Source organism: Rattus norvegicus, chromosome 1, assembly GCF_021556685.1.
Source record: "Rattus norvegicus strain SHRSP/BbbUtx chromosome 1, alternate assembly SHRSP_T2T, whole genome shotgun sequence".
Taxonomy (NCBI): Eukaryota; Metazoa; Chordata; class Mammalia; order Rodentia; family Muridae; genus Rattus; species Rattus norvegicus.
In genome coordinates this window covers 175,961,147-175,984,721 of record NC_141534.1, presented here as the reverse complement: position 1 = coordinate 175,984,721, position 23,575 = coordinate 175,961,147, and the positions used below count along the sequence as shown (strand labels likewise).

General features: G+C 47.5%; 2 protein-coding genes across 8 annotated transcripts in view; one reads left to right on the top strand and one right to left on the bottom strand.

Moving 5' to 3' along the window:
- The window catches only part of Ric3 (RIC3 acetylcholine receptor chaperone), a 55,731-nt gene extending 44,334 nt beyond the window's left edge, over positions 1-11,397 (top strand). For 2 of the 4 annotated variants that reach the window (XM_087591145.1, XM_087591141.1), the window contains exon 6: positions 6,758-11,397. In XM_087591145.1, the coding sequence (XP_087447271.1) occupies positions 6,758-7,197 (440 nt within the window). In that variant the 3' untranslated portion in view covers positions 7,198-11,397. 4 annotated transcript variants of the gene reach the window in all.
- Positions 11,244-23,575, bottom strand: part of Tub (TUB bipartite transcription factor) — a 78,953-nt gene continuing 66,621 nt past the window's right edge. For 2 of the 4 annotated variants that reach the window (XM_087637618.1, XM_087637631.1), the window contains exons 4-11: positions 22,133-22,276; positions 19,852-19,970; positions 18,850-19,047; positions 18,520-18,632; positions 17,781-17,898; positions 16,332-16,430; positions 15,954-16,125; positions 11,244-15,578 (exon numbers count right to left, since the gene is read on the bottom strand). In XM_087637618.1, coding sequence (XP_087493744.1) covers positions 15,445-15,578; positions 15,954-16,125; positions 16,332-16,430; positions 17,781-17,898; positions 18,520-18,632; positions 18,850-19,047; positions 19,852-19,970; positions 22,133-22,276 — 1,097 coding nt within the window. In that variant the 3' untranslated portion in view covers positions 11,244-15,444. 4 annotated transcript variants of the gene reach the window in all.

The following is a 23,575-nucleotide window of genomic DNA, read 5'->3' as shown; positions in this document are numbered from 1 at the left end:
CACAGCTGCTCTTGGGTGCTCTTACGTCCTGTTCCTTCCATCTCAGTACTCATTAGAGTACCTAAGACACTGTAGACCTCAGTAAACTCCTCTTCCTTCTCTGAACTCTAGTGTCTGTTCCGATTAACTCTAGGAGCTCAGTGAGCCCTCTTTCCCTTCCTTGGAATTACTGTGTACCACTTGTTTTGTAGGACTTGAAGATTTGCAAAAGATATAAACAGACATTTTAGCAAAGAGGATATACAGATTGCAAAAATGGACATTAAAGCATGTTCAACATAATCTTTCTCTAAAAAAATACAAATTAAAATTAGAATAAGATAGCTGGGTATAATAGTGCACACCTTTAACCTGAGCAGAGGCAGAAGCAGATGGATGGATTTCTGTGAGTTCAGGGTCAGCCTGGCCTATATAGCAACAGGGTTACATAGTCAGACACTGTCTCAAAAGAAAAAAAAAGTTAGAATAGGATGCTTCTCCATACCTTTTAGAATGACTGAAATAAGAAATTACAGCACCAGATTGAGATGCAAAGAAACTGTCCTGCATACCTTACTAGTGACATAAACAGAATGTATATGTATTAGTTGCTTCTCTGTCTCCGTGACCAAATTACCTGCTTTGCTGATGGCAGGACAGGTGGGACATCCCATTTCATAACAAGGAAGGGCCAGAGACAGGGAAGTGGTCAGGGATACCATACACCCAAGAATCCATCCCCAGTAATCTATGCTCCTCCAGCAAGGCTTCACCTCCTCCGCAGCCCCCTAAAATAGAACTTCCAGCTGGGAAGCAAGCATTCAAAATATAGCATGTAGGGGCATTTCATATTCAATCCACAGTAGGATGTTTTAGAAAATGATGCAGTAGTTTGTTTAAAAACCTGAGCATGCCAATTCTGTGCACTCTAGCACAGAATAGCTTTGATATTTGTCCCCGAGAAATTAAGACGTAGAACTTGCACATGAATATCTATAGCAGGCCTATCTATCCAGATCTGCCTGTTAGTGGGTGAATGGGTTAAATGATAGTATATGTATTCCATAGAATACCACAGAGCAATAAGGAGTGGATTATTGGTACATGCGGAGAATTTTGCTGAGCAAAGGGTAGAAGATTATTTAAAAAGTTAGGATTCGGGGCTGGAGAGATGGCTCAGTGGTTAAGAGCACCGGCTGCTCTTCCAGAGGTCCTGAGTTCAATTCCCATTAACCACATGGTGGCTCACAACCATCTGTAATGGGATCTGATGTGTCTGAAGACACCTACAGTGTACTCATATACATAAAATAAATAAAAGTTAGGATTCTATATGTATTATCTTCAAATGGCAAAGTTGTGGGGAAAGATAACAGACTAGTAGTTGCTAGGGTTTAAGGGTTGACATGCCAGTAGGAAGGGATGGGTGTGGTCATGGAGGGCAACATCATTGAGGCAGCCTTGTGGATGGATGCATTCTCTGCTATATTTTCTTTTTATCCATGCTTAATGCATGCATATGAATGGGGTATCTGTGTATGTATGCACATTCACATGTGCAGGTGACAGGTTGAGGTCAGGTGTTTTTATATATGGAGGCAGGAACTCTTGTTTAAACCTTGCCAATTTCTCTAGTCTAGGTAGCCACCTCACTAGGATCTTGAGGAGCCTGTTTCTGCTTCTCAAGCAGAAATGGGCAGGTCTTTCACGCCCAACTGTTATGTATGTGGGTGCTGGGGGTTTAATTCCAGGCCTTCCCACTGAGTCACCTCTCAACACCTGTTCTGCTCATGTAGGTATCTTGGTTATGATCGTAAGCTATAGTTTTCTTCATGCCACTATTGGAAGAAACTGGAATAACCTGAAGTTTCTGCTTCTTCTGCTTCTTCTGCTTCTTCTGCTTCTTCTGCTTCTTCTGCTGCTTCTTCTTTTTTTTTTCCAGAGCTGGGGACCGAACCCAGGGCCTTGCGCTTCCTAGGTAAGCGCTCTACCACTGAGCTAAATCCCCAGCCCCAGTTTCTGTGCTTCTTATAACTACATGTTGACCTATAATTATCTCAAGATAAAAAGGTTAACTTATTGAAAGTAACACAAGAAGTTATAACAGAAATGTTAATAAGATAGTTTTCCACAAAGAAAACCTTCACCTTTTGTAGTTAAGACAGTGTAAGAGTTTAAAATAGCTATAGCAAATATGGTGAAAACAAGTTGATGGGTTTAATATATAAAACATTCTATGACTAATGCAGGAGTCACTAAAATGTTCACAAAGGAAAAACTGTTGCCAGCTATGCAACCTGTGAAAAAAGTATTTCAATCTCACTAATCATCAATGAAAGAATCTTTTTCTTCCAGCTTGTAAATCTGTATTATACAACTGTATTCCCAGCATTACTCCTTCCCCATTACTTTCCACCTGCCTTGTAGGTCATGTTGAGGTCACATGGGCCGTTAGCTAACTTGTAAAGGCACTTGTAAAGGCTTTTTCTGCTTTAAGTAGTATTTAGCCATGGTATTACATTTCCTGCATATTACCAATGATTGATTACTTTACCTTGGTAAGTCACCCTCTCCCTTTTTCTTCCTCTCTTACACCACTCTCCCCTCCTTTCTTTTTCAGAGAAAAACTCTTACCATGCAGCCCAGACTTGCCAGTGCCTCCTGAGTGCTGGGATTTTAGTACCATAAATTCAGAATAATTAGATATGTATGTGGAGTTTTCATCTTGCTAGAATATTCACAACCACGCCTTTCCTTAAAAATCTGAAAATCTGGAGCTGGAGACCCAACTCAGTGGGTCAGAGCAGTCATTAGTCAATGACTAATACCAGACCTGGGTATTAGAGTGCCTGGGTTCAATCCCCAGAACCCACATGGTTACTCACAACCATCTGTGACTCCAGTCTCAAGGGACCCTTCTAGCCTCCTTGGGCACCAGGCATGTGCCTGACACACAGCCATATGTGCAGGAAAAACACCCATGCATTTTTAAAAAAAATCTGGAAACCCTTCTTCATTCTGTATTTTTCATTTGACTGAAAATAAGAAGTATTGTTTTGGTCTGGTCTCTTCTCGGTAGGCAGCCTGGTTTTAGGTAGCTATGTGTTTCTGTCTGAGATTTATTTTCATCTTATATTTAAAATCTGAATTTGGTCACAGACATTGGTTCTGTCTGTGTAAATGTGAATGCGTTTTTATGCGACTTTTGCCCAGCAGTTTGTGAACCTACTTCAGTGAGTTTCCTTTCACCCTTTTTTATTAATGCTTTAATATATTTTTTTGAATTTCATAGTCTAGTAATTAAAAATCAGGTATACTGATCAACCTCCACAATTTCTCAGAATTTTCATTTGTCATTTATATGTTGTCACAGAATTCTTCAATGTGAACTTCTAATATGTGGATTTTATTTTCACACATACTCATCTTGATCTTGAGACCTGTATTCATGGATGTACATTTTTCATCTTGTGATCATGCCTTCCTGTTTGCAGTAGTTCTGTTTTCTGTTTGCTCCGTATCCTCTTGAATAGGCATAAGTTGTTAGTCCTATCTCCTTTGCTGACTGTTTTATTAGTGGCTGCTGTGTGGTTTGCTTAGCTTGGTTCTCACGTTTTGAATTGCCGTGTTTTTCATAAAAGTCATGAATCTTTGTCGTTTGCTTATATTTCTTAAAGATGTCTCAAAGTATTAAGTGAAGTCATTTGACATGAGCTACTTCAGCATTCAGGTGGGTCATTAGTGATGGTTTTGGATTTAACATTAGTTTTACTTATATATAAATATTGTTTTTTACTTTTCAATTTATATGGGTATCTTGTTTCTGCCCTTTCTCCTTCACTCTTCGTATGCCCTTAGAGCTGAAATGAATCTCATAGTTAGCATAGAGTTGGGCCTTTTTATTTTTTAAATATTTTCATCATTATGTTGATTAGAGAACTTAACCCATTTATATTCAGTGTAACAATTGATAGGTAAGGACTTATTTAGTGTCATTTAAGATTGCTATTACATTTATTTATTTATGTTTATGTTTGTATGTGTGTTCATATGCATGTGGATTTACACCATCGTGTGCATGTGAAGATCAGACACCCTGTCAAAGTTGGTTGGTCCTGGGATGGAACCCCAGGTTGTTAGGCTTGGTGGTAAGGTAAGGTAAGGTAAGGTAAGTGATTCTGCCCCACGGAGCCATTTCACTGTTACTTTGATAGATTCTTTTGTAGATTCTTTGTTCTTTTCCTCTCTGTCTTTCTTTATGATTAGATTTTGTTGCTTTATCTGTAGCGTTAGGTAGTTTGTTTAAAGCTTGGATCCCTCAGGGGATGACCTAGAGGGTCTGCAGAGGCTGAGCATTGAGATGAGCCTGGAAACATGAGTCTAAAAGGTCTGGCATCTGAGGGCCTATTCTGTATTAGAAAGTCTTGTAGACCGTCTTTTAGGTCTAGTGACTGTGGAATCCAGAGGTAATCTAGAAGTTTGGTGTCATGTATTGTCTAGTACTCATATACCTTGCATGGATCCTGAATCCACCAGACTGTGGAAATTAGCTTTAGGTCTGCACCATCAGTAGGCAAGTCTGGATCCTATGTCTACATTTAACAGCTTGGTTTCTGATTCTAGATGTATCTTGATTCTGGACAGATGTAGACACTATGGCTTGGTCTGTAGTCTAAAGCTCACTTGTTGATGGGTAGGCCTGGACCCTGTTTCTGTGGGGGCTAGTATAGTGATTGCTAAGTATAGGCCTAAGTAGGGTCTGAGGGCTACCCTGGGACTTTGTGCCTACTTGGCCTGATGCCTGGGGTCATGGAGGTCAGGATGACTGACTTCTGGCGCTGTTAGACTGGGCCTAGAGCTTGAGTCCAATTGCTTTCCTTCTGACACCAAAGCAGGTAACAATCAAAATGCAAAGGTAAGCTTTGCTCTTTATATAGTGAAGGCAAGCACGTGGAGTTCTCTTGAGAAGTCAGTGGTTGAGATCTAAGTACCCAGCTCCTTCCGTGAGGTTGTGAAGGCCTTCGGTAACTATCACTGTCTGTTTTCTATTGCTATAACTGAGTACCAGGTGAGGTTACTCAGAAGGGATGGGGGTTTATTTAGATGAAAGTCTAAGAACATGGTGTCAGTATCCACTTGGCATCTGGTAGAGACTTCCGGCTGAGTCACTGTATGGCAGAGGTCGCATGGCCAGACACAGCAGGCTTGATGTCTTCAGTTTTTCTTCTTACAAAGACATGAATGTCATCATGTGGAACCTACCTTTAGATTTAATCCTACCTTCTGACTTAAACCCCCTCTAAAGACCTGCCCTCAGAACACCATTAACATATAACTCTGAGAATTGAGCTTCAGCAGGGTTTTGGAAAGAGACACTCAAACCACAGTGATAGCTGCACTCTTGTTTTACCTAGCACTTCATCCACAGGTATCCTGGGAGTGCAGGCTGGACGGCCGAGATTCTCATACTGTGACAGTGCTGGTGAGGGTTTAGTAAGGGGTGCCTTGTGTAAGAATGGTAAATCACACGTGTTGTGTAAGAATGGTAAATCACACGTGTTGCATGACACAGAGAATGCCAATGACACATATTAAAGGAAAAATACAGGGCAGTGGTGCATATTGAACATAATCCTTCTGTATTAAAAAAGCAGGAAATACTATGCATATATGATTTTAAAAGCCAGAGATAAGTAAATTACCAGTGGTAGGATTCTGGGTGAATTGTGTTTTCTTCTAAAACTTGTTTGTAATTAAAACTAGTAGGAAAAATCTAACAAAATAGAGGCTATGAAACCCTCCTAAAACTCTGCAAAGTTTGAATAGTTTTATAAATGTGGTAATATTTTTATGTTTGGATACTTTTATAATAATGTTGTAAAAATGTCTCTGGATACCTCACATGTACCAAAAGATTGCCATTTCTCACAATTGATGGGCAAAAAGTAGTTGGAGCTGAATGTGCAGTTATCATCTGCAGTTTTCCACGGTGTAGCAAGCACCGCAGTTGCCAGCACTGCCATACGAGCTCCCGCATGGCCCATCTGTGCTCTGGCTTGCCTGGCTCGCATGGACTTATTTTATTTCATTCCTTACTTGGCAGCACGGTCTCTTTCTCATTATCATAGCTGAGGCTTGGTGCAGTGTTACTCATTTTGCTTACCTGTTTGTTGTTTTTGTCCTTTTGTCCATTTTGTCAAAATGAAGATGCTAGCAATGGAAGTTCTGCCTCTGAAAATGCAGTTCTTGCCCTGCAGGGTCTTAGTCATGTCTTGCTAAGTTGCCCCTGCTTCTGACAATACAGACTATTTTGGCTGTTTTTATAAGTAGAAAGCACTATGGTTTGTTTTTCAAAAGTCTTAGCATTCCTTTTCCCAGCCCCACCCCCACCAGAAGATTTGGAACTGGTTCCAAATAGAAATTGTAAATACTAGCCTTACACTAAGCCCTCTCCATCTGGTAATGCTGAAGGCCCGTGCTGTTTGCATAATCTTCATCAGTGCAGCAGACACGAGGGTGAGACTTACCTCGACCCGGAGCATCTTACTTACAAAGGATTTTCCTCCGCCTTGGTTTGTATTTCAGAGCGCTGAGACAGTCAGCCAGACTGCTCGGAATTTGTTCAAGTGAAACTTGAGGACTATTAGCACCATCTTAGAGATTTATTGAGTGGATTTGTTAGGATAGGATGACTGTTGCCAGAGAATCCTCTCTGATCCTGACACTATTTATTTTCAAAGATGCTCTTTTTAAGACTTTGTGCTACTTTCCTCTTTAGGTTACCCAGAAGAGACTTATCCAATATATGACCTTTCGGATGGTATCAAGCGTAGGCAAGAAACTATCCTGGTGGATTACCCAGATCCAAAAGAGCCCTCTGCTGAAGAAACAGCTGAACAAATGGGAGCGTTAGACGAGGAGAGCTCAGAGCACTTGAGCTGGGATCGTCTGCCCACTGACCCCGGAGTCCAGAGAGATAATTCTGTGACCCTGTGTGACCCTAAACCCGAATCATGCTCCTGCTGTTTTCATGAAGACGAGGACCCTGCTGTCTTGGCAGAGAATGCTGGTTTCAGTGCAGATGGCTACAGTGAGCAAGAGGAAGCCACCAAGGAAAACTTGCCCCAAGACTTTACAGACGAAGGGCTGGGGACCAGCACTGATAACACACATGTGGGCGGCATGTTGAGGAAGCGCAGCCCCCAGGGTTTTGAGTGAAAGCAGCCTGCTTGGAAAGTATCCATTACTCTGTCACCATGGTACCTTTCCTCAGTTCATCCATGGCCTGTGCCATCTGCATCCTTCTGTGTTCAGAATCACAGTTCTTGGGCCACTACCATGGATACAGTCTATCCTTCCTGGTGCTTGCACACCTGTCACTTTGTAAAGTAGCCTTTAGTGTGAACACGGGACAGAATCACCTCTCTCTTCTTTCTTTTCCCTGTCAGAGACGCTAACCCATTCAGTAATTGTATTTGGTTGTTTGTGCTTGCAGGTGGCAGCACCTAGGCAAACATCTGATCCCTCCTCATAGGAGCAACAGATGATTTACCTGTGAGTGAGTTATTGAATGGGTTTGTTAGGGTAGGACAGTTGTGAATGAGGACTGGGTTCGCAGATATTGAGGACTTAAGTTTTAAAAGTGAAGATTTTAGATTCCCAAATGCCTTATTCTTTGGGCTTTCAGCTGGTTAGTGGTCTCCTGAGAAGAGTGTGCTTGATTCTGAGGCTAGGGGTCCAGAGCACAGTGAAATAGCTGAGCTACGATCTCTCCTCATGGCCTTCTAAGATACCCTGACTCCTCCAGAGCAGCAGGCCATGAACACATGGGCCCCTTTGGAGACCATTTCACTTGCATATTCCCTCCATCCCTAGCTTCCTTTGTCCTTATTCTGTTGAACAGAATTGCCAAATCTAGAAGTACCTTTGAATGTCTTCTGTGGCTAGAGGGAGTTTGTGTCCCCAGAGATGAAGTTTGAGGTTGCTTGGATATGGTGGTCCTTCCATGAGGCGCTCAGGTAGCCAGGAAGCCATGTCTTTGTGAAACAAGATGGAACCTAAGAATCCTAGCAAGGGTGAGTCAGTTCAGTTACATGAATTGAAAGTGAAAGGCCGTGTGTCTCCACCAGCATTCCCACTCAGGAAATGGGAGACTCAAAATTTAAGGAATTCTGTGACGCTGGATACAGTCTTTAGAATTCTATTGTACCTGGCGAGAATATGATGCCAGAAGGTAGTTTGGACCACTCAGGAGCATACTGCACCGCCTGTCATCAGAAGGTCTGAGACCACACTAAGATACTGTCAGCCAGTAGAAAGCTTTACATCTTAGCTGGGGTAGAGAAGACCCTGAGTGAGTCTAAAACCGAGCTGCACTGTATCAATCTGTGTAGAATGGTTGATTGAACTTGTGCAGAATGCAGTTAAACATGGACCGAAGATGGTCTTGGCATAACTAAGTATAAAAAGCAGTGTAGGCATTCTTGTTTGGGCAAATTGTTTTCTGGATGGTTCTGGCATCCACCATGAGAAGTTGATTTAGGATAGCCCTGAGTCACTGGTTCCAGTGTTTGTTCATAGGATACAGTTCTGTTATGAGGTAAGGACTTGTTTCCTTCTCATTAGTTAGACAACTGCTCTGTGCTGAGTACTATGGAGACTGAATTTGTACCTTGAAGAGTTTCAGTTTAATGTATGAGTCTGACAGATGCACTGTGGACCACAGGAAGGCTTGGGATTGTGAATTCTTCAGGCAGATTTCCCTGTGCCTCAGGCTGTGGAATTTTAGATCGGCTCCTTAGGCAGTCTGGGCCTGGTTTGGGCAAAGTGAGGGTAGTAAAAACACAGGTCTTTCAGGGCTGTAAGCTGTAAATGAGGTAGTCAGTGCGCATAGGGTGGCATGCTTAATTATGTTGTTAGCTCATGCAGATCATGTGGTAGCTGTTTTATTAATCACAGTGTGGACCATAAACCATAGGAGCAAAAAAGAACAGGAATGTTTTTGCCAAAGTACCAGAAAATTTCAGAAGACACTTTATGGCAAGCTAAGAACATGGCAAGGAAGAGAAGGACATTTGGGCAGAAAGAGTAGGCTAGCAAAAGTGGGGTGTGTAGATGGATAATCAGCTGGGAAAGGTTTAGAGTCGCTCTGTTACTATTGGGGATGAGCTATGGAAACAGTTCCCACCAAAAGGACCAATCCTTCGTGGTTCTTGCCACTCTAGATGTTAGTTTGCACATAGGAATATATTTATTTGTATATACTGGAAACTTTGAAGTACCTATTAGTAATTTGGCATATAGGCTTTTTTGTTTATTTTTCAGAATTGTATCTTTTGGATATGATGATTTTACATGTATATCCAATCCAGGGTGGCCAACATCAAGGGACTGTTTTGTTGTTGTGATCTTTATTTCTCAGTATTAAGGGCTTTATCAAGGCTCTGCCATTACGTCTGCAGTGACCTCTGGGCACCGTAGCCACTGCACATCACCTAGGAGCATGCTCGGTAAGTCAGGTGGGTGATCAGCCAGAAGATCCCTTAACTAGGTTATACAGGAACATGACTGTGCCTCATTATCTCAGGGACTAGGCCTGGGAGGTACGCTGAGATGTAGGGATGGATTTAGCCTGTAAAAGTACTGGCCTGCGAGAACTATGTTCTTTGTATTTAGACTTAGGTGATAAAATAACATGGTCTACACTCAGACACTCTGACAAAAGGAACCTAATACTCATTGCATAATTAAATTTTCTCATTGCTATGTCGAACAATGCACGAGGAACGTATAGTTGAGGGCAGTCCTTCAGGGCAGCAGGAGTCAGAGGACTGGTTCACAGGGAGCAGAGAAAGATGATGGATGATAGCACTTGACTTGGTTTGCCCCTTTTATTCAGTCTGGGACCCCAGCTAAAGGGACAGTGCTATCCAGAGTAAGGATGGGTCTTCCTCCTCAGCTAGACTTTCTTGTAAAGATCTTCATAGACAAGCATGTTTCCATGGTGATTCTGAGTCCCATAAAGTTGGCAATAAAGTGTAAACACCAGAGGTAATAGGTATAAAACAAGATTTTCCTGGTCATGCATTCTACACATTTATGATTTTTCTTCAATCTGATGACGAAACAAATGAAACCTCTCTCCCTTGTAGAACACCCAGTGTATGATCTCACAAATGCAGCTGCTACAGGACCGCCACGGTCAGGTAGGGAATGCTTCTGACCCACATCCAAACCAAGCCGAGTAAATAAACCCTAATTATAGACCTGCTCTTCAATTCCCCTTCTTACTTAGACAATTTGTATCTTCAAAGAACATTTCGTCACTTAGTGGGCAGTGATCAGGAACGATACAAACCAACTATTCTGTAACCTCTTTAACCATTAGCATGTCTAAAACACTTTCTAGTATCAAGAAAACAGGCTATTCCCTCACTTTCCTTGTGGATGGACCAGGAATCATGTCCACCTTACAGGATTGATTATGGAGTGTCTGTCCCAGAGTGAAGTGTGCAGTGGGTGTTTGGCATCGTCACTGGGGTGAATCTCCTGCTGCTGGACTATCCGACTTGATACCTCTCTATGGCCACTCTGTGTGCCAAGAATGGTCCAGAGCCACTCTGGGGTTTGTGTGACTTTGTGATGACTCCCTTTAAGAACAACCACAGGCTTGCATCATGTTGGCTTCAAACCCACCACAGACTAGAATGGTTCTCACGCATGTAAGAGTCCTGTTTAAATAGACCCCGCTCCAAGCAAGGCCTTTCCCACCCCTGAGTACTACAGCCCAGTTCTGTCCACAAGGGCCATGCCCACCAAGCATACTTAGGAATCCCAGCCAGTTCTTCAGTGACCTAGATGACCTGGAAGTGTCTCCCTGCTATCAATGTGACACCACAGGAGAAGGCAGTGCTGGTCCGTATGTCACTGCACAGGAGAAGGCAGTGCTGGTCTGTTTGTCACTGCACAGGAGAAGGCAGTGCTGGTCTGTTTGTCACTGCACAGAAGAAGGCAGTGCTGGTCCTTATGTCACTGCACAGGAGAAGGCAGTGCTGGTCCATATGTCACTGCACAGAAGAAGGCAGTGCTGGTCTGTTTGTCACTGCACAGGAGAAGGCAGTGCTGGTCCATATGTCACTGGTTCTAAACATGCTCTGGGCCCTCTTTGCTACTCTTACCCACCTGACCCTTTGGCGCCTAGAAAGGGATGGAATGGAGAACATTTTAGGAGAGACGGGTTTTTCTCTCCATGAAAAACAAGGACACACAGTCAAACAGTTCAAGTTTAATTTGCTGATACACGTCTGTACTTAGACAAACACTAAATTCTACAACATACATAATGTCATTATGGGAAAATACCAAGTTTGTCATTGCACATACCAATAAATAAATACATTTGCTTCAGAATACCAAAAAGTTTATTCAAAAAGTCACTTAATAAAAGCACAGTTTTGCAAGTTTGTCTAAAACTCCAGATAATTTTGAACAAAAATAAAATGTCTGACCACTCCAAAATAGGAAAAGACAATCATGTGTAAATCGACATACATGTTCTAGGTGTGAAAACTGGCTAAGTGTGCTCTCAGCTAGAGAAATTTTGCCTGTCCTCACCAAGCCGGTCACCAGTATGGGGTCCAGGAGGCTGGAGCTGGGCTTCTCTTTCTATGCTACTCTGAGATGCTCTATAGAACACTGTACATTTCAGCCTCATTCCCACTCTATCTGGACCTCATTGGGAGAGGAGGGGCAGGAGAACAGAGGAGAGGGGTGCAGTGTCTTTCTTAGGGAAGAAAGAAGGCACGGTGATGAGCTAGGAAAGGTAGAGACGAGAGCCAGGATTTGCTTTCACTCACCCTCGCTCCTACAGCTGGCTCTGACAGGCCTGTCTGCAGGGAGGGAAACACACAGAGATCACGTGGTCTGCTCAAAGGCTCTAGCTGCTCCTCTGTACAGTCGTATGCTCCTGGATCCACTCGCCTCTGTGTTGAAAATGCAAACCTATCCCAGTACTTCCTAAGATCGTGAAATGACAGAAGACTGCAAGCTGCAAGTGAGTTAGGGCATGTGGCCATAAACTGAAATAAAAATCTATCCCATAGCCTGTTCTGGAGACTAAAGAAGGTCAATAAGCCAGGGCCTAGGGCAGTATAAGGTCCCAACTCTGCAGGGCAGTTGGGCTCCAGTCACAGTGCTAGGCACCACAAGAAAGCATGTTTTGATGGCACCTGGCAACCTGAAATCCCATGAGGATATTGTAGCTGGGGGAAGGAATACAGAGAAGGGGAGGTGAGGACTGCTGATAAAGGAAACCAGGCTGCCCACCTATGAGACGGGTATTGTGCTTACAGAGCAGAGCTCCCTGCAGACCCCATCTAAGCTGTCATCTCTATTGCTTGTTAAACTTAGAACTACTTCTACATAACATTTGGGGGCAAACAGACCTGCCACTTCAAGACAGGAGAAAGAAAAACCAACAAACAAAACCCAAAGGAACCCACTTTACAGCATAGTTGCCTTGTCACTGAAGAAGGTAGGATTACCAGGTTCTCTTTCAGCCTGTTGCCACACACCTTGGCTTCCAACACCTCTCTTCCCTTGCGCATGCACCTTGCTTGCTTGACCTTAGTATCAAGATTGTTAAGGCACCATCACCACACCATGTCCATTTAATAGGATGCACATCTCAGCTCCTCCTCCAGTGAAACCAACACTACACTTCCTTGACAGTCGTCTGCTCAGAACCATGGGAGAAAAAGCATGGAATGACGGGGCACCATCCATAGTGGTCACCGCTGCCTTATTCTTTGCCGCCTCTGATGAGATCTTCAACTTCTGTTCATTGTTCGCAGATTGCCCTTTCCTCTGGACACACAGACACACACACATGGGAACACACACAGATACACAAACACACACACACACAGAGCACCTTGGAGCCAGAGGGACAAAAAAGCTAGACGTGGAGAGGAGATGGGGGAGCTAACATCACCACTCTGCAGAGAAACTGTTTTGGAACAGAGGGTGGGGGTTTTAGGGTGTGGAGCCAGTAGCATACAGAGGAGCTGCCTAGATTCCTGCTGCCCTGCACTCTTACAGACTAAACTACTCATCTCATCAAGGACCAACGAGAAGAGGGTGCAAAGGATAAGAAATCTTACAGTGGGAGAGGCTGAACCCAGGTGATCCCTGGGGCCCTGGTATCTGAAGTCCATGGGCCTGTGTTCACAGGGCCAGTGGTCAAGAAAAGGCATGATCACCAGGAGCCGAGTCTTAAGTCTGACCTGTGAGGCTGGCCTTGTCACTCAGTGCCCAACAGAGGCTTTGTGCTGAGGCTGCTCCTTCACAGTGGGCTACGACGTTCAGCCTTTTTCCTGGTGCTACCAATTTTATATTCAAATAGCCAAGATACGCCCCCACCCCCCTTTTGTGTGGTAAAGCAGAGAGCAGAGGCCAGGAGTTTTCCATTGTGCTTCCAGTTTCACTCTTCCCACCAGGGGCCCTCCACTCACAAGGTTCCAGAAATCAGCCTGTTCAACCATAAAATTGTCAACCCAGAGAAACAGCCTGACCAGACTAAAGACCTGGTTCCTATCACCTCTAATGTCAGGAGACTTCTCCTTATAAAGTCAGGGAGGGAGGGTGGGAGGGAGGGGGGAGGGCAAACACAGGACTATGGGAAGGAGATGGCACTGTAATCTTTCATCAGGAGATAGGCCAGCCCCAGCATGGAAGTCCTACTGCCCTCCAGAAACTAGACTGTAAACAAAGGCTACCTCACTGAGGGTTCTCTGATGGAGATGTATGGCTCAGGTGTGTCAGACCCTGCACGAGCAGGTGTGCCTTGCTCAGAGCAGAGCGTCCAGCCTAGGAAATCTAGATCTTTTTTAAAGTACTACTCCGCTGACATCAATCCAGCCCCCTTACCCGCAGAGCCTCATATTCAAAGCATGACTCTACTTTTTTAAGTTTCTACTTAGCCTTTCCAAGCATATCTATTTCAGAGCAGAAAGCAATGTCTGAATGCTTGTTGCTTCCCACTGGCTTCTCATCTCCATCTAGGCAAGAAGCTTCTCACAAATGGCACGTGGGCAAGGGCAAGGAGTTCCCGAGCCCACCAGATGACTGGTGCCATCCAAGTGGAGGGGTGTCCAGGCCCAGGCCTAGAGCCCTCGAGCTGCCTGTCACACATACACAAAGTGCCATGGTCCTGCTGAGGTCTGTGCACAGCTCGAAGTCCTCATGGAGGAGCCAGGGACAAGCCACATCAGATCAGAATGGTGTGCAAAAACTCAGACAACTTTCAACAGGGAACTGCCTGATTCCCTACTGAAAGGTTTTCAACCTTTTAACTCTGAGGGTCTTAATCTCTGGGACTGGGAAGGGAAAGGGTTTGCCAAACAGACCCCACCAGAAGGTCGGAGAGTCTAGATTCTGGGCAACAGTAGGAACAAAGGAACTTGGGGTGCTCAACTCTGCCATTTAACCAGTTAGGTAACCAAGAGACAAATGCCCTCTACTCAGGGATCAGCACTGCTTTTGGTGAACCATACAGAGTACTACCACCTCTCAGCTCTTGAGGCCCTAAAATATTCTCTGCTCCCCTAACCCCACTCCATTCCCCTAAGAATGGCATACAGCCCTCACTGATCATGGCTGCTGGCAGCAACGGGAGCTGAGTCTTCCCAGAGAGGACATTCTTCCTGAAGTACGCCATTACTTGAATGGTGACCTAGACCTCATGTGTGTGTCATAGGTGTTGTGCTGGGGCTGCTCAGAGCCCTGATGTGGGGAGTCTACTGGATGACTCCTTGAGTCCCCATCCACTCAGATATTTGGCCTTGAGAGCTGGGTTCTTACTTGTGCAAGCACTGGGCAAGTCTGAAGCAACAGATGAGCTAGCATTCTAAGCCACCAGCTAATACACATAGCCAGGCTGCTGCAACAATGGCAGGGCCCTGCCATGCACCTAGCCCTACCACCCCCAAATCCCTTTGGGCCTAATGGGCCCTTCTGGAGTGGGAGTGCTTTCTGCTGACCACCAGAGCCTTTGCTACACAAAGCCCAAGTGCCTATGCATACACATACACCACTCACTGTACCCCGACCTCCTGGGACATCCACTGTCCTCTGACTTGTCGGCTGAGTGGACGGCTGAGCCACGGCAGCCCTGCTTGTACTTCCTCTCCCTCTGAGCTCCAGTTGAAGAGGCTTCCCAGTGTGGAAAGCACTGCAGCAGGGGACTGACCCAGGATGGGTATGTGTGTTGACCTTGGGGCACAGGAACTCTCCTCCTGTCATACCCGTTTGCTGTTCCCTGCTTCAGCAGCAGAGGCAGAGCGGCCAGTTTCTGGTTGGTAAGGCCAGAAAGCCCACTGAGGGCCTGTGGACAGGGTAGGCAGGGCTGTCTTGGCAGGCAGGCAGGCTCCACTCCAGACGGGGCCGCCCTAAAGGCAGTGGAAGCCTCTACTCGCAGGCCAGCTTGCTGTCAAAGCTGGACAGAGCGATGGCAAAGGCCTGCAGTGCACACAGCGGGTAGTTGTAATCCATGGTGAACACATCTTCTGCTACCCGGCCAAACTGCATGACGATGTAGTCCGCTGCAGCATGTACGAGCAAGAATGGTGGAGACAGGAAGACCAGGTAAGACGCAGGCCGCAGAGGGAAGGGAAAAGAGCCAAAGGATAAAAAAACAAAGGTTCAAGAGAAGTGAAAGGAGCAACAGGGTAATGGGGTGGGGTGGGGAATGTATACAGACAACAGGGCACGGGAAAGCAAACACATCCACTTACAGAGTATTCCCAAACCCCGGGCACACTGGGCACAGAGAATCTAGGGGCAGGGCGCTACATCACTACACTTAGAAAGTTCTAACAAAAGCCATACACCCACATTGGCCAATATGGACCAGATGGGGGCTGGGGAGGGGGCTGGGCGCCATGTGTACAGCATCAAAAACAAGCGGCAACACTCACGGTCATTGCCGTGGATGATCTGGAAGTTCTTCACGGAAGCCTGTGTGACGCGCCCATGGAAATTAAGAACATAGGACTGCGTGTCATCATTCCAGACTGGCGTCTTATTCTGCAGCTCAATGATGCTCTCCGTGTTCTTGTTCTGCCAGCGTGCTAACAGCGTCTCGTGTTCCTGGGGGGTGGGAGTCTCACTTGAGCCAGACCCAAGATGTGGCATCGCAACCACCCCAAAAGGATCTTTCCCGGGAACGCGGCTTCTTTGGGTTCCCTGGACTTCCAGGGTTTCTCAGACTGTACCCCGTACACATACACCTTGATGAAATTCCTAGAGGCTCACACAGAGGCTGGAGCCTGGGAAAGCATTAGACAGAGACTCACATTTCGGGGCCGGATACAGACTCTCTCATGAACCATGTTCATGCCTGGGACGATCACACTCATCTTCCGGGGTCCCTTGAAGCCTAGGACATTTGTCTCCTGGGAAAACAAGAGAATTCAGCACTGGCTACCTAGGAGCGCATACCCAGGGAGACTGAGCCAGGGAGGTAAAGATGAGGAAGAATACAATGTCTGCGACGTCTACATTTGATGGTCTAATGGTCACCTCTAAGTCTAGCACAGCCCACACTGCTCCCGCGTCCAGGTCAGCAGGTCAGGTCAGGGTGAGTGCAGAGAGTCCTCTCTTAATGCACTGGAGTCACTAACGTCACTCTCACACCTATTCCTCACCTGGCCACAGTTTCTGTCAGCTACCCACTCAGACTACATCAGGATCTAAGACCACCAGACAGCCACTAATGCAACTCCTTGTCACTGTCCTGGGCTCTCCACACCATCTCTTCTCAACCCAGCACCCTTGCTGTGTTAAAGGACGTTTTCTTCCCTCGCTGGAACTGGTGTTCTACTGTTGGGGCCTTAAGTGCTCCCTACTCCTTAGTTTTCTTGCTATCTTGACTCTCTTCTGCAAGCACTCTGCCCTCCACAGACACATACACAGCTGATTTTCACTTCTAGTTGTTTCTCAGGAGTTACCTTGGTAAGACCCTCTCTGCCATCACTCCTCCAGGTCCACACATGCCTTTACATATACCTGTGCCTCTACTCGCTGTTTAATTCTGAGCATCGATCAAGAACGTGCCTATTTCATTTACAGCCGTTCTACGGCTTGTCTCTCACTAATTTAAATTTATTTAAATGCCATAGGGTTTTTCTGTTTCTATTTACTATGTCCTAAGTCCCTCCAACAGGACCATGAATTTAGATGGTCTCAGGCTGCTTCTCTAAAACTGACCAGCAGGTGGCACTATGGAACCATCCAAAATAGCCGAGGAGTCCTAATTGTCCCTAAGATGTGTCCCCAGGACACGGTCCTTTACTTTTAAAAATGAAGAAACCAAGTGTGCCACAGACAATGCTCTTATATTTATACCCCATCTTGTTCTTGTTGGTACAGTGTTAGTAAGTGTCCCAACTCCAAGCCTCGGTTTCCAGACCACAGAGGGAACAGAATCTGCCAATACGGCTGCAGCTGCGATGCAGCGGTGAGATGTGGGTGAAGTACAGAAAGGAACTCAAGCCTCTACCTTCTCCTGTCCAGCAGCCTCCTGGGTCTGGCCACAAGGATGGTTCCCAGAGCTCCCTAGGCAGTTAAGCCTACTGTGGCCTGAACCCTGAAGACAGGTAAGGTCTAGACTGTCCCACACAGGGTCACTCTATAGAAGACAGCCCTTTTAGACACAGCCTTGACTACCCATGAAGGTGAATGGGGCAGCCCCCAGTCAGGCACCTTGACTGGGGCTCATGCCTGCCTGGGAACTGAGGACTCACATAGCACACGGCTGCCAGCTCCTGGCGCAGGGTTCCACTTTCCAGTGTAGAAGATGATGCCTTCTGAGGGTTGACGCCATTGTCATAAACGGTGAACTTAGTGCCCATCAGGTTGGACCTGAAGGAAATACACACCCAACAGCCTTACATACCTCTTCTCACGGCACAGGATAGCCCATTCTCTTATAAGGAGCCTACAGAGCATTCATGGGATGGGCCAGGGCAGACCTGGGGACACAGTGGAAGTACTCCACAAGCTGTCAACTCAACTCAAAGGGCTGACTTTCATTTCAGTGAAGGAAATTCAGGGAGCCAGTGTTCATAGGTTTCTTGGAGGGGACAATGGCACTACTTTTTCAAGGAAAGTAAGCAGAGTGGCATCTAGGAGGCCTGAGAGCATTCTGCACCTCACAGAGAATGGCTGTGTCTGTCCTGTCCAGGGCAGTGTCCAGCTTAAGCTACTCATGTCTTTACTTATTCATCCTCAATGAGACCTCACCTCAGGGCTTCTTTGCAGGCCTGTCCCTTGGCTCTGACAAGGAATCTGAAGCAACTCTTCCACTGTGGCCTGTATCACTGGCAACATCCTGGCTTGACCTGTCACTCATGCTGGGCCTATTACCTAATACCCTGGAGCAGCCTAGGCCTGTCTGACTCAAGGCTGGGCAGACTTCTTCAGAGATATCAGAAGACTTGCCAGTCCCCTCCCTCCCTCGCCTTCCTGGGAGAACACTGGTACCGCAATTTCCCGATATAGCTATCGCCTCCCCGAGACAAGTCTGTCGGGTCCACAGAGATGAGGTAATTGGAAGTTTTACTCTTCTTTCTCTTCCTGCCCGCCAAGAGGAACACCTTAAAGAGTAAAGCAAAATAACATTACCGATTCAGCCTCTGTCCCCTGCCACCCTGCCCCCAACTCCGTGTGCACTCACAAGCACTACAAGTCCCTGAGTCCATACAAGACACTTAGTTCTCTGGAGAACCCAGAGGTCAGTCTCAGAGCTGAGCTTCCCTCATATTCTAGTCTTTAGGCCTTCAGACTGAAAATACACGCCCAGAGGAACCTCACCTTCTTGCCATCTTCACGGTCTAGGTGCAGAAAGTAGGTGGGGTACATGCCCCGGTCCATGCCCTTCTTGTCCCGAGTGATTCGGCATTTGATGGTGATCCCTTGTGGAGCTGGCCTCAGGGCAAACTCCTCTAGATCCTGGACCTCAATATCCACTGGTGGCTCTGGGGCTGCTGGGCTGGGGGCTGATGCTGCCTCCTGTGGATAGAGGAAGTAGATACCCGAGTAACAGGACTCTGTTTGAGATGAGTGGTCTAGGACAGAGTCTGTCTCCAGATTCGGTGAGCGGAAGGGAAGGATCAGGTCAGGGTCCCTGGGGTGTGGATGTGGCCATCTTGCTCAGTGTCGAGAGCTATGTTCTAGCTGTCCCTTTCCTCAGCAGTTCCTGGAGGTGGAATCAGGGATAAGGGCAGGTTCTCAGGAGGTCATCCTGCCCGAGTTCAGCTCTTCCCACAGCCTAGCTCCTTGACCTTGCTGAAGTGACAGGAAGTGCAGCAGAGAAGCAGAAGAGCCCAGCTAGGGAAGCTTCACATAGACACCAAGCCCAAGGAGACCCAGCACCTCATGATGCTGTCACATACACCATACCACCTCACGTCCTAGTTTATTGACTTGACACAGCAGAGCCAGTGGTGGCGAAGGGGTTGGGGGTGAGGGCAGGGAAAAGGGTGCATGCCCAGATCCAACTGATCTGTGGCCATGTTTATCATGGATGGTCTTGATATGAGAGGGTCCAGCCCACTGCGGGTGGCACCATTCTTACGTGGGTGGGTTTGGGCTAAGAGCATGGGTCTGAGCTAGCAAGCAGTGTTCCTACACAGGTCCTGCGTGAGCTCCCTCAATGATTGACTGTGATCTGACAGTTCAAGCTTAGGAACCCTTTCCTCTCCAAGATGCTTCTAGTGCTTTATCACAACAGAAAACAAACTAGGATGCCACCCATAGGCAGAGCTAACTATGGACTGTGGGACCCAACCGGGGATGAAGGTCCTCCTCACTCACCCTGGTGGACTTCCTGCTCGTGGCAGAACTAGGGCGGGTGTTGCTGTTCAGCTGGGAGGAGCTAGAGCTGTTTTCATCCTCATCCTCTTCCTCATCAAAGCTCATGCTGCTGGAGATGCCTACAGTGAGCAGAGAGCGGGCGGGATGAGCACGCGGATGGGTTTAGAGTGAGGATACAGGATCCCATGTGGATGCACACTCAGCCACTGACTCGCCTACATCCAGACACTCACGCCGCTCTCAGTACTGCCACTCATCCAGACACATACGAGGACACGGGTTCTCTGGTGCATACATGAACTGGGGCTCATCACGATTCTCCTAGGGATACATCCCCACCACCCAATTTCAGCTCAGCCCCTGCCTCACACTTCTTCTTCACCTGCAGGTACATCATCCCTATCTCTTGAGTGTCAAAGCCTAGGGTGAGCTGAGCCTGCACAGGAACTCTCCACTTCCGACTAAAGGCAGAAGCCACAGACTCGAACTCGGTTCTCTTACATCTGTGGGCGGAACTGACTGCTTTCCCCAGCTTGCCCTGAGCCTGTCCCAGCTGTCCTGCCTGACCCAGAATGCCGCTCTGAGTGGCCTTAAAAGTTCTTTCCCCCGAAGCAGCAGTTTAGTAGGTACCTTATCAAGGGTGTGGACCTGCAAGACTATACCCAGGATTCCCTAGGGTTAGGGTTCATGACAGAGAAATTGGGCAGTGGGTTTCCAGGGAGGACCTGCCCTGCTTCCTATCAGACAAATGGACAGCTTCTTTCAAAGGGTGAAAGTAAAAGAAATCTGCGTGTAAACCTGGCCCTCATGGGAGCTCAAGACAGGTTAGGCTGCTGGCAGGCTACCCCAGTTCATACTTCCCTTAACTTGGCCTTATCAGGGGTCCTGGCCCCAAACACTTCATCTGATTCCAAGAATGCTCCTCCCCCACATCCAGGGACGGGCTGGACCAAATGTAAGGAGGCTGTGTTCCTGGAGAAGAGAACCTGGGACTGAGCTCTGGTCCCAGCTGGGCCCCCATGGGGCTCACCCTTCCTCTGCATCGTGGCTCGGAGGTCCTGCCCGCTGGGCTGTGCGCCCCCGCCGGCTGCTGTCTCCCCTGCATCCTTGGCGTGGTCTGACTGTCCCACAGTCAAGATCTGCACTGGGCCTTGGGCCTCAGACTTGTCTTCTGCCAGAGTTGCTGGCCCGCTGGTGCCTGCAGGCCAGATACTCCTGAGTCACATCCAGGGGGAGGAGAGAGCCTGGATTCTCAGGTGACCATGAAGGGGAAGGCACGGGTGACAGGACCCTCTGTGAAAACTAATGACTGCTGTCATCCTGTCAATATTTGGCAAACTGTAAAAGGACATGGGTGTTGTTTCTTCTGTTCTTTCCCCCCAGATAACTGCCAAGGGTTGGTGTGAAAGACAGACAGCAACTACCTACAGAGTCAACTGCACAGTGGAAAGAACAAGACAGAAAACAAGATCAATCCAGACCATAGTTGAAAGCAGCAGTCCTTCCTGGACACAGCCAGGTACACACTGCACATGCTGGTGTTCTCTTTACACACCCACACTCGTACAGCACACACACATACATCACTGAAATGGGGTCCTCCCTCGAAGGCTGTGGGTCACTCATCCCATGTGCCCTGTCTTCTTCCTCACATTTTCTGCCCAAGGGACCACAGCTTTAGTAGCAGAAACATGACTTGGCCCATAGGTGGCAGCCTCTCTGCCTGGCTGAGCTTTGCTCAGTGTTATAGCCCAGCTCCCGAAGCCCAGGGATCCTAACACCCCACTGTCCAACCTTGACACAGTAGCCTAGAAATCAATGGTTATGGACAAGGACTGAAGAGTCAGGTGCCAGGAAACAGGACTTGGGGAAGTGGCCACCATCACTGCCATTGATCTCTGGGGATCTGTTATACTGAGGAGCAGAGGGTCTGAGAGTCCCCGGAGACAGGGAAGGACACTGGGAGAAATCTACATAAGGTAGAGCTGGCAGCACATGCTGGGAGCAGAGAGCTTCTGACAAAGGGAGTACCCTGGCTGGAGACTGGATGGATGGCGCTCAGGCTGAGGTAGGCTGGGAGGATGTGGGTGGTCCTGAGCCATAGCTTAGTACCTTCACTTCCTGGCGGTCTAGCAAGGCCTTCCCCACCCACACACTAGCCAAGGTACTCATGAACTAGACAAGGCCCCCTGATGGGCGCCCCGAGGTCAGGAGGCTATGTTCTCCCCCACCCCAACCCCTGTGAGGTCAGGCTCTGGGAGGTGTGGGGAGCCAGGCTAACCTTTATGCTTCCCCTTCTTCTCCTTCCTGGGGGCCCCACCCTGGCCCCCGGATGCAGCTGCTCCCTTGGTCTTCTTGGCTGAGGCTGGTGCTGGTGGGCGGGTGGCTCCCGGCTGTACACTGGCAAGTGAGTCGGCCTCCTGAACTGCTCAGGAGAGAACCCAGGGGGAAAAAAGAATGGGTGTTGGGTGAGATCAGAGCTCCCACTTGACCACAGTTCCCACCTCAGCCCTTGTGTGCTCTTCACCCACGGCATCAACCTGCTCATCTCAACCAGGCAATGGTCAAGCATGGGGAGCGGGGAGTGGGAGGGTCTGCCTACTACAGTGAAGCTGACAGCTAGAAACTGAGGCTCCGGGTTCTGCCAACTGTTCTGAGCCTGGGCACGTACTGTGTGTGTGTGTGTGTGTGTGTGTGTGTGTGTGTGTGTAGGATGAGTGTGTAGGATGTGTGTGTGCATGCGCGTGTGTGTGTGTAGGATGTGTGTGTGCGAGTGTGTGTGTGTGCGTGCGTGCGTGCGTGCTTGTAGGATGTGTGTGTGGTGTGTGTGTATGAGTGTGGGGGTGTGTGTGTTGAGGATGTGCCATGGAGGAGGGGAAGAACTTCTGAAAGAGACTGCAGCCAATACAGGTACTCCAGAAAAACTGCTGTGGCCTTGGGTGCCGAGCTCATGGGACCCACTGTGAGGGGGAAGGGCTCTGTAAGACAAAGAGCTAGGTACACCAACAGGAAAGTAGAGATGGTCCCTGCCATGTTCTTCACATAGTGAGACCAGTAGCCTCCCTCCTGGTAGGCTTCCCCATCTCCTTCCTCAACTTCAACACACTGCTACCCAGCATGTATCCAGCTGCACCAGGCTGGCCTAGTGCCCTGTATGAACCACACTCCTTTCATGTTACTGCGTGTTTGCCTGCACTGTCCTTCCCAACTGATTAATTCTTACTTCAGATTTCCTGAAAATTCCAATGAGAGCCAGGACCCTGCTCTCCCGACACAGCCTGTTTATAACTGTAACGACCTGCCAGCATTCTCTCCCACCTAGACAAGAAGCTCCATGGGAATGGAGAGCACACCCGGATGCTCACTCAGACCCAGAGCCACAGGAGATTCGAGGTTGTGTATCACAGATGAGCTTTGCAACAGGTCAAACATCTCCAGAGAGTGTCAGTTCTAATGTCACACACACCCTTACCTCTTCTGGGAGTGAGCTCCTGCACTAACACCAAGAGCCAGCAGAGGGCAGCAAAAACCATCTACTATCTCCTCTCTCCTGCCCTCTCCCAAACCTTGTGGTGCAGAACCTAAGGAGAAAATCCTGGACAGCCAGCTGCAAGAGAACCACGCCTGGGTAGATGAATTTCCACAGACTGGGCTCTGCTGAAAACTGAGTGGAAGTGGAAGTGGAAGTGGAAGTGGAGGTGGAAGTGGAAGTGGAAGTGGAGGT